Source organism: Actinia tenebrosa, unplaced genomic scaffold (genome assembly GCF_029948245.1).
Source record: "Actinia tenebrosa isolate PJP-AT-01 unplaced genomic scaffold, QUT_ActTen_1.0 PGA_scaffold10__47_contigs__length_13832649, whole genome shotgun sequence".
Lineage (NCBI taxonomy): Eukaryota > Metazoa > Cnidaria > Anthozoa > Actiniaria > Actiniidae > Actinia > Actinia tenebrosa.
Window position 1 is genome coordinate 4,934,948 of NW_028292570.1, and position 11,395 is coordinate 4,946,342.

At 35.4% G+C, this 11,395-nt stretch overlaps 1 protein-coding gene across 4 annotated transcripts; it reads left to right on the forward strand.

The window, feature by feature from the left end:
• Nucleotides 1–357: 357 nt before the first annotated feature.
• Nucleotides 358–11,093, forward strand: LOC116288188 (melanocyte-stimulating hormone receptor-like). Of its 4 annotated transcripts, XM_089026274.1 has the most exons (3): nucleotides 358–484; nucleotides 1,320–1,354; nucleotides 9,961–11,093. In XM_089026274.1, the coding sequence occupies exons 1-3, from the start codon at nucleotides 465–467 to the stop codon at nucleotides 11,022–11,024; spliced, it is 1,119 nt and encodes a 372-aa protein (XP_088882400.1). In that variant the 5' UTR covers nucleotides 358–464; the 3' UTR covers nucleotides 11,025–11,093. The 4 variants fall into 4 exon arrangements, with proteins under 4 accessions (XP_088882400.1, XP_031550803.2, XP_031550801.2 ...); XM_031694943.2 differs by lacking the exons at nucleotides 358–484; nucleotides 1,320–1,354 and adding an exon at nucleotides 4,380–4,554 and having other exon boundaries at nucleotides 9,958–11,093; XM_031694941.2 differs by lacking the exons at nucleotides 358–484; nucleotides 1,320–1,354 and adding an exon at nucleotides 4,380–4,554.
• Nucleotides 11,094–11,395: the final 302 nt, after the last annotated feature.

The following is an 11,395-nucleotide window of genomic DNA, read 5'->3' on the forward strand; positions in this document are numbered from 1 at the left end:
AAGAGAATATTACATGGCCGCTTCGAATGTTGAAGTGACTATATTACGAGTTTGCGCTGTAAATGAATAAGATATTCACAACACGAGAAGATAAAATCCGTATCTCAAAGCGGCTATTTAAAATTCATTAAATGAGTACTAAGAGCTCCTATCGGTGTGGTGTTGTCTTCACATGTGAAGGATAGGAAAATAGATATTTTATCGATAATCATATATTACTTGTAAAATTACGATATACGTATCAATTATCTGAAATGATTTTAACTGGAGGATGAACACCCAAAAAAAAAAGAAGAAAAAAAAAAAAAAAAAAAAAAAATTGCAACCGGTGACAACAAAGAAAACAAAAAACAAAAAAGTCAAATCGTACGTGGTGTCATTAGAAAAGTAATTAATAGTTCTGCGCGATGCTGTGGGCCGATCATCGCCACCATGGTGTGCTTTTATTTGTCTTGTGAAAGATTATGAACGACTGCTTTCGAGGGTATGTAGACTTTTACAATCCAAGACGATAGCTTTTTGATCGTTGACTAGATTTAGCTCTACTCTACTCAACTCATATTTTATTTTATTTTATTTTATTTTATTCTATTCTATTTTATTCTATTCTATTTTATTCTATTCTATTTTATTCTATTTTATTCTATTCTATTCTATTCTATTCTATTTTATTCTATTTTATTCTATTTTATTTTATTCTATTCTATTTTATTCTATTCTATTCTATTCTATTCTATTCTATTCTATTCTATTCTATTCTATTCTATTCTATTCTATTCTATTCTATTCTATTCTATTCTATTCTATTCTATTTTATTTTATTCTATTTTATTTTATTTTATTTTATTCTTTTCTATTCTTTTCTATTCTATTTTCTTCTATTTTCTTCTATTTTATTTTATTTTATTTTATTCTATTTTATTTTATTCTATTTTCTTCTATTTTATTTTATTTTATTTTATTTTATTTTATTTTATTTTATTTCATTTTATTTCGTTTCATTTCATTTCATTTCATTTCATTTCATTTCATTTTATTTTATTTTATTTTATTTTATTTTATTTTATTTTATTTTATTTTATTTTATTTCATTTTATTTTATTTTATTTTAATTTAATTTAATTTAATTTTATTTTATTTTATTTTATTTCGAGGGTATGTAGAGCTTACAATCCAAGCTAATAGCATTATTCCAAAAAAGCTTAGCAAATGGTTGGCTAGTTTTTTCTACTCAACTCAAACTTTATTTTGCATATTCTGTTTTCAATTTATCATTAATCTTTTTTCCCGTCTATCAAATTATTTTTCTTTCTTTCCAGGAATGAATGTCTAACAGATTCCTCGATGTATATTGGTAGGTATAGAACTCGAAAATATAACAATTAATAAGCTGAATAAAACTCATTGAATAAGCTCACCAATAAGTCTTATATAATAGATTACTAACCAATATCGGAGAGACGTAAAAGAACCACTGAGGACGTAATGAAACCCTGGCAGTGACAACCCTCAGTGCCTACACCTCATACAAACCATCTCTCATTCATAAATCATTGTAAAGCGCCTTTGAACGTATGTATATGAAAAAGAGCGCTTTATAAATATCGTAATCATAATCATAATCATAATTGTTACTGTTATTACAGTTGTTGTTGTTGTTGTTGTTGCTTTAGCTGTAGTTGTGCTGCTTATGGCATGGTATAGTTGTTGTTGTTGCTGTTGACGTTTGTTGTTGTTGTTGTTGTTGTTGTTGCTTTAGCTGTAGTTGTGCTGCTTATGGCATGGTATAGTTGTTGTTGTTGCTGTTGACGTTTGTTGTTGTTGTTGTTGTTGTTGCTTCAGCTGTAATTGTTGCTGTTGTCGTTGTTGCTTCCTCAGTTGTTGCTGTTGTTGTTGTTGCTGCTGTTGTTGCTGCTGTTGTTGCTGCTGTTGTTGTTGTTGCTGCTGTTGATTATTCTTTTGTGATAATAGCCCTAAGTTGGGGGGCTCCCTTTTTTATGTTCAATATATCAATATCGACGCATATATCCGCTGTTTTAAAACCTGTTTATTATATCATTGTACTTCTTTTCATAACAACCATTTAAGCTTTGCACCAACTTCATGAGATCATCAGTATATATACTTTCCTGGATTCCGTTATTAATCAAACAAGTAAATATTTTATTATCTTTAAACTCATCACACGTAGATGAGCTTGGCGTTGGTGCTTGGGTGGGTGATATGGCGCATAGCGTTAGCGAAATCGGATAGCACGTGGCGTTAGCGAAATTGGATAGCACCCGATGCAAGCCTCGTCCCCAGATACCATCTGTTCATCATTCATCTCATTGCGTGAGACATTAATTTGCTTATCAGATGGCCGCGAAGCTATAGCCTCTTGATGACAGATACTTGCGATAACAGGCAACTTAGTTCAAGTCTAACTTTGCTTAAATATTTTATTTAACCACATATATCAAGAAAATATTGGCGGATACAAAGCGCGTTGATCGCAATGTTTACCGTGTTCATATCAGAGTAAAGAAACACGCTCGAGCGAAATCGTTAAAAGAATTTTAAAGCAACATATATAATAATAATATTTATTTACTTAATATTGCGCAGTCTAACATGCCAATATATGATCGAGTGCGCAACATATAAAACGTATAAAACGGCTGCTTAAATCTCTGTATCGGGATCCAATATCCCTTTACTTGATATAAGCACCATGGGAGCAGTAGAGCACTCGAAAACCAAGAGAAACACTTGACTACGCCTCGTTTTCCTTAACTAAAGTTTTGTTTCTCTCGTGCTCGACAACTCCCAGCGTGCTTACATAAGTAAGGGACTGTTCATTAATTATGCCTTGGGGGGAGTAGGTGGGGCTTTGAAAAACAATCACACGAAGAAAGGGGGGCTATAATGGTATTTGCTGACTCAAAGGGGGTGGGGGTTGGAACAAATAATTAAGGTATGTCTAAAGTGTCACAAGGAGGGGGGGGGGGGGGAGGTGGAGGGCAAAGATTTTTTTAGATAGAATTGGGGGGGGGGGGGGGGGGTTGTGAATTTTTCCAAGGTTTTTTTCGATTTTTCCTCCAGCCCACCCTGGGTTTTGGGTCGTGTGGTTGCACCCCAAGAATTTCGTCCCTAAATTTGTCCCACAATGCAATGCCAACTAGACCCAGTTTTCTTCAACCTCAGAATATATGGCTAATAGACGTTTGCCGAATTCGTTTGAGTGACCACGAAACGAAGTCACAAGTGGAGATCGGACTCGATGTGTTCATGCATTTATATTATTCCATCACGACTAGAAGCCTTGGAAGCCATTGCTATTGTCACTCAATACGATTCGGGGAATGTCTACTGCGAGGCAATAGGCTCTTTGCAGTTAACGGTCACGTGTCTCTACTGGTGAGCAAAATTTTTTATTTTATTTTAAATTAGTGATTCTTTTTAGCTACTTGTAAAGAACTGAATGAAACGATGTGTAACCAGTGTGTTACGAAATGCAGTTTTATTACGATCTCTCGAAACAGGTTGTAAAGAGTTTGTTTGCTCACCAGTATATTTCACCCATGCCATAATCAAGATATTCATTCATTTGCTCTCAGTGAATTAATCAGCACGTGATTACTGAGCTGTCACCAGACAAACCTGTGAGAGCAGATGCAAGTAATGCTGATTGCCTAGTGCGAGTAGTCGCTTATAAGTAGCCTCTTAGAAAATATGGATGTCTCAATGTTGAAGAAGCATTTTGAAATTTAATTACTTCTGAAGATTCACAGAATCTGCGTTTTACTAAAGCATTTGATTATCGATCTGTCAGAAAAATGTAATAAAGTCCAATAAGTCTAAATGAGAAGACGGAAGTGCAACCTGTTATTCAATATATTTTTGGCACAGACTTTTATTCACAGTCAGTTTCTTCCATTCTTCCTTTCTTTCTATCTTTCTTACATATGCATGGGAAATGAAAATCAACACTAAAAAATATATGATAAAAATAAGAATTTGAAACATTATAATCTCCACGATGCTTTCAGTTTTATTTTAGCACTTTGTCTCCTTCAAGCCGTAAAATTTTAAAACTTTTTCACGGCTTTTCAAAACAGCATTTCATTTTCTAGTAATTAAACGGATCAACTGCCAAGGTGAAAATAACCTAATCGTTACCAAAACAGCTGCTTGACTCTTTTAATTTCTTTATTCAAAACTAGTGACAAATGGACCTGACCAATGTCTATATAGCTCTACGATCGAAAACCTCGATAATGTCACGTGATCAATGTACTGATCGGTGATTGGTTGATTCTGTCCACTAGAAAAGCGAAATTAAAAGGGGGAAAAATGTTTTGGTCTCGTAAATTTTACTTTATTTTGTAAGCAGCACAGTTATGCTGCGGCCTTATCAAGAGTTTTTGGGTCTTTTAGCCCGAGAGGTGTAAACCTCCTCGGTGTTTTTAAGTCGACTTTAAGACGTACATTTTAAAACCAAAAGTCCATATTTTGGGGAAAAACAAACACGCAAACAAACAAAAACTACCAAGATTAAAGATCCATGTCGAGGTGAGTTCAAAAACAATCCTGTTTAAATCTCTATGTTTGCCTACTGAAACGTTATTTGAGACTTTTTTAGTTTTCGTATGAAAATGAATTTAGCTCTTATAAAACGAAAATTAAACTTAATATATATTTTACACAAAATCTAGGTTTTTAAACTATTATCTGAAGCTAAATGTTTGACTTTTTATAATATTTAGGTTTAGGCTGACTTAGTAAACATTTTAAATAAGCTTTCGCGTATTTTGTATGTACAAATAATGCATGTTTTTCAAAAGTATTGGCAAATATCATAAGGCAAGACAAAACGAAGCAAAAAATTGGATTCCACCTAAATATGCCAACATTTTCTTACGAACAAGATCTTGCTGAACTGGACTGAACTGTTAAAAAGGTGAACGGTTTCTAGTGAATAATTGACTTCTGTAAGACATTTTTGTTTCTTGTGAAAAATCAAGATATGCTGCTTCGTCACAGGCTCTGTCGTCAAGGAAATCATTAAGGAAGTCTTTAGGAGTCAGAACAAGGCTAAATCAACATATTTTACCTATTATAGCCAATACATCTTATTTTGTATGAATAAATAATAATGCAAGGTGAATTGCAGATCGAGTCCTCGCGGTAAATTATAACGAGAGTCCTTTTAGAAGCCAAAACCAGGCTAAACCAACATGTTATACCTATAGTACACCTAGTAGTATACCTATATTAAAACAGAATACTTGCCTTTACTTTTGGCCTTATTTTTTAACATGGTACTACTGCTCTATTAACGTACTATTTAATATTCCGTGTCTACGATGTTTTGGGCAATCCTCCCTTTTCGTATAAATAGCAGAATAATTGACTTAAGCTTTGCCTTCGAAACTCGATTAACACGTACTACACATACATGCATTCATCAATAAGTGAAAATTATTAATATCTTGTGATTTGGAGACAATAGTAGATTACTTAAATAATCACTAATAAACAGCCAAACGACTAAAAGCTCATCTTTGAATAAATTCTAAATTTTTTTTTAGACGGTTCCTTAGTTTTACACTTAGATAAAATTTGAAACCTCTCATAAAAACTGTTATTTATTCCTACAAAATAATAATACTTCATGTAATATGCATGCTAAAAATTTTAATTTGTTTGTCGCTAAAAAGCTGGACAGTTATTTTGCCTTGATTTGATTGAGGAATGACTCTAGTCTAACTTACCGTAGCACTAAGATTAAATTTGGCTAGCAATAAATAGTTGCAGAAACGACCCCCCCCCCCCCCCCCAGAAAAAATACAACCAAAAATAAAACAAAAAGTTGAATTAAATTAAATTAAGAAACAGGAATAAACGGGTTGTGTTCTTTATATTCTGATCCAAGCTAAAGTATAGGGCAAAAATTCGAAGACGACTTAAACCATCACTCTGTGGACTGATTTCACTCAACTTCATTTTGAGCTAAAATTGCAGGTCTTATTTCTGACAGCCAGAAATGACATATTCGTAAGTCTTTTAATTAAGCTTCTTCAAGCTACCAAAATGTCGATTTTCATGTAATACACTTTGAGTGTACTCCCTTGAATTTGAAACGAAGACAACTACTTTCGCATATTGTTTGGGCGTTAGATGTTTAGGCTAGATGTAAAGAACTATTTGAACAAAGTTTGCTTTTATTATTGATACGATATTTGCTTGCAATATATATTTTTTCTTTGGCTTCCCTTTCCTCCTCTCTCCTTCCTTCAATCCTTCCTTGGCCTTCGCTCATTGGTTCATTCATTCATTCGTCCATTCTTTCTTCATTCCTTCTTTATTTCGTTACTCATTTCTTTCGCTATTCCTTTAATCTCCTTGCCACTATATATCGCTCATTCGTTCATTCGTTCATTCATTCATTCGTCCATTCTTTCTTTCTTCCTTCTTTATTTCGTTACTCATTTCTTTCGCTATTCCTTAAATCTTCTTGCCACTATATATTCTCAGTACTCCCTTTCGTTTTCTTTTTTCCCCACGTTTCAATATCTTTAGTCTCTATTTTTTTTACAAGATGTCATAACATTCTCATAAATATTATACATTATCACTTCTTTCTTTCAAAACATCCACAATAATACTCTCCAAAGATAAAGGCACACTCTCATAAAATGTCAGTCCTTTTATTTACATTCAACACCTAAAGTCATAAAGCTTCAATAAATGCCGAGAAAAGCCTTTCAGAATATTTGATTATTTTTACACAGTTTTACTCACAAATACAAACAAAGAACGGGAATTCTTGTAAAAACACGTAATGTCATAAACAGTCGTACAACAGCTGCACTAGAAGAAAGGCAATGATTATCCTCGCATAACCGTTTCCACGTCAACTACTTTATTTGAAATGAAAAACAGCATTTGGGAATTCGCGCTATATATTACATTTTTTATATTAAAATTTTCACGAAGAATAGCCGGTGAGTTTTGATAATTGTTTTATCTAATACGGGTACTTAATTATGCCATCAATAATTTTTCATCAGCCTATTGTTTAGTCAAAAGTGCTAGAACTTTCATATTTCAGTAATAAGCCTGAAGCGAGATGACGTTTTACCCCCGTCTCTAGACCATAATCCTTTTCACTCTGCTTTTGTTCTTTAATTATGACTATTGTTCCTGTATTCTCTAAGGAATCAAAAATTTTAATATGAAAGAATTTTAAAAACTATTATGGTATAGAGTCGGGGGTAAAACGTCATCTCGCTTCAGGCTTATTAGAATCAAAAATAACACACTAAAATAATCACGGTTTTTATATCAAGTATTGGCTTGTTCATCCTACAGAATCCGATTTTTTAAATCTAAAAATCCATATTTTTCGAGGGTAGCTCTTATAAAGCTAGCAGGTATACATCTATTTTAAAAAACCTAGTCGGAGAGCTGAGAGCTGAGACCGAACGGAATTGTGGGTTGTAAGCTGTAAATTGTTTGTGGATTTAATTAGTAGTTAGCAAAAAGTTAATATCTTGATATACTGACTTTGAGCGATGACCTGCGCTGGCAAACTATCTGGGTAAGTGTATATTGAATTTTGAACGAGAAAACACTCAGTCCCCACAATTCTTGATTTCAGATATCCAACCGACAACGTTTTTTGAAATAGGTGTATAACAAACCTGTTGTAGAGATAAAACTGCGTATACTGTCCACACGAATCAATATTAGGAGGACGAAGAATGGATTCAAGATGACATTTAATTAGTAGTTATACTATCCTGTGACTCTATTTATTTTACTTGTTTATTTATTCTAAGTACTGTTTAATAAACGAGCAGGAGTGTTTTATCGGGTATAAACACGAGGCGTAGCCGAGTGGTTTTAGACCCGATAAAACACGATCTGCGAGTTTATTAAACGGCTTGGAAAACTCCAGATGTATGTTCTCATACTGTACCGAATTCTTTACGAAATGAACCAAGTTTGGTAGAGAAAATCCAAGTTAAAGTTTATGCAAATGAAGACGAATCTATATCAGATATAAAACCTCCTTCATGGTCATGATTTCTATTGTGTTTCCTTCATGAATTATTAATGAGTTTTCTAACAATATTTATACAGGGATGTCTTATTTAGTAGAAATAGTTTAAAGAGAGGCCTGTTAAAAAATTGTGCCAGAGGTCTTTATTATACGAACCAAGGTCATTACACCGAAGACTGGGTTCGTTTTCAAGGCGGATTTAGCAATCCGTTATCGACAAGGATACCGGAACGGGTCGGAACGCAGTCTGCAATAGAAAATAACGCCATCTCGTGGAGTCAATCATGATCAGAACGCACAATTCTTAAGATACACTTCGGACTTGAAAAGGATAGTAAATAATTGAATGGTAAAATATTCTTTGATTGAGTGTTGAGTTGTTGAGTTATAAAGTTTATGAAGCTTTCACAACAGCAGCAACACGAAGAAAATAGCGAAAAGTTGTATTTTTTTTTTTTAGGGATGAGAAAATCAATGATAGCCACCAAATGTCGTGTTTATATTTATCGTATACACTCAATTAAAGAATCGTTGTTGGGTTCAGAAACATAACAAAAAAACTGAGACCGAAATGGCACATGGGAAATGACATAATTATATTATAATTTATTCATTTGCGCCCTCCATGCAGTCGGTTTAGAATGCCAAACGCGTATTAAAAACAGTGGATGATGCCACGGGTCGCCGGTCACAGCATGCATCTAATTAACGTACTTCCCATGTGCCATTTCGGTCTCAGCTTCTATGTTCTATGTTTCTGAACCCGACAACGATTCTTCAATAGACCTCTTCGCGGCTCTGACGTAATGTTTTCCCACTTCAGACCACGTGTCATTCCCTAGAGTATCACTTCTTTGTTTAAGGTTTGCGCTTGGTTGCACATGTGAAGACACATGAATATATATACAGCTCAAACAAAGAATCTTATTCTCAAGGGAATGACACGTGGTTTGAAATGGGAAAACATTACCCCAAGCCGAAGAGGTCTATTAAGTGTATATCAACTTCTTTTCTCATCTTCATGCATGCCATGTGATTTTTTGTCACGTGACCTATGATTCTACTAAAAGGTGGGATGTCAAAGCAGCTCAGTTTGGAAAAAAATCAATCTCATGAGAATTGGACTTTTGCAATGATGGCGTCATTTCACTCCTGCTACCATAATGCTTGGCAAATTTTTTCTCTTATAGTAAAATTTGTATTCTCTCATAAGAATAATAAGACAATTGGTGCTAATTAATTGAACAAAAGAAAGTGTGCAAGGGAGTCTGTCAATAACGCCATCATTCACCTTTTTCCATACATGGGCCTTTTTCACGCGGTAGCCATGTTGGTTGGAACAATAGATTCTACCACTGCGTAGCCTCACATACAAGAGCTTAAGAATAAATCAATGCAGGTTAAACAAAGGTTTTTTATTCCCATGAGAATAAACATGGCCGCCGTGTAATGAAAGCCCATTGGTTCACTGGTCCAACACAAAGCGTCCAAGCGAGGAGCCAAAGTACTTTCAAAGGATTATTCAAATTTGACCTTTGCAACCTCGACTGAATGCTTTGTGTTTGACCAGTGAACCGATGTGTGGAAAGTGGTAAATTGATTTACCCTTCGCGCTGATCCTAAAAATAGCTTAAAGATTCGGACAAACATTGCATTCTGTTTAACCGCTACGAGGATTATACGAACCGATTTTATTATTTTTGCTTAAAGTTACAATAATAACCCATGTAAACTAAGATCAACTGCGATCGGCTGTGAAAATTATCTGCTGAAAGTAAACTTGTAAGTTTGTTTGTCCGAATTTCGCCTTTGTCTTCGATTTTATGACGTCACGGCTGCGCTGCGCTATTGAGCTGCGTTCCGACGTGCTGCAAGGGGTCTATTTAGTAATGTTTGTATTTTTTTAGCAGGTCTCGATGCCACCATGGAAGAGAATATAACAGATATGGGTCGGTGTTATTTTCTCACCGAAGTAATGCAAATACCCGAAGGACCCACCTACGTCACGGCTATAATCACGTGCATTCTGAACTCCATCTTCGCCTTGACTGCAACGGTATCAAATACAGTACTACTTCTAATAATATTACGTCATCCCAATCTGCACACGCCGTCCAATGTTCTTCTTGGGTGCCTAGCGCTGTCTGATCTAGTGATTGGCTGCATCACCCAGCCTGCTTACGTCACGTATAAAGTTGCTGAGATACTGGTCTTGAAGCGTGCTTCTTGCGTTGCTAGGGTGATACATTGGGTTGTTGGATGGATCTGTGCTGGAGTATCCATGCTAACTATAACTGCCTTAGCGGTTGAGAGATTCCTTGCGCTTCACCTTCATCTTCGCTACGCTGTTGTCGTTACTGTTCGTAAAGTTGTTCTCACCGCGACTTTGTTTTGGATTGCGGCGTTCTTGATTATAATGTCTCTCTTTGTACTTAAGTCAGATAAATACTGGACATTCGTGCCGGCTCCCATTCTAGTTTCAAATGTGATCATCACATTTACAGCTTATTGGAAGATTTTTAGGATCCTCCAAAAGCATCGAAGTCAAATCCAGGATCAAATCCAGGCACAGGTATCCCGTTTTGGCGGGAATCAACCAGGAAGTGTAACCATCAACATTAAGCGATACAGGAAATCTGCTGTTACAGCCATGTACGTACTCGTGCTGTTGTTACTTTGTTACATTCCATTCTTCTGTGCAATGGTCACTCGAGTAATCGTTGGATACAGTGCCGCAGTGAAAATCGCGTACGAGTCGGGAGCGACTGTCGTGTATTTGAACTCGACGTTAAACCCGATCTTATTTTGCTATAGGGTTCCAGATATAAGACGTGAAGTGAAAAAGCTTTTTGATCGAATTGATTGTATGAAGAGAAAATGCTCTCCTGTCGTTAATGTTGAGCTATCCAGTGCTCGGCATAGCAAGAGTGTTAATGTCCTTGATAGACCTGAAATAAAGATGCTGTATTGGTAAATAAATGAATAAATGAACAAATGAATGAACGAACGAACGAACGAACGAACGAACGAACGAACGAACGAACAAACGAACAAACGAACGAACGAACGAACGAACGAACGAACGAACGAACGAACGAACGAATGAACGAACGAACGAACGAACGAACGAACGAACGAACGAACGAACGAACGAACGAACGAATGTGCCATGGTGAAACGGACCTCCATGGCAGAACTGACCTATGACGTAGACGAAATAAAATGGCCAATCAAAACACTCGATAGAATACATGAAAAATGGCTTCAAATATCTGTGTGGCAGAACCGACCTGAACAGATAAGCCCGTCGGGGAGGTAGTGTAAATTTATTTGTGTTTTTTGGTT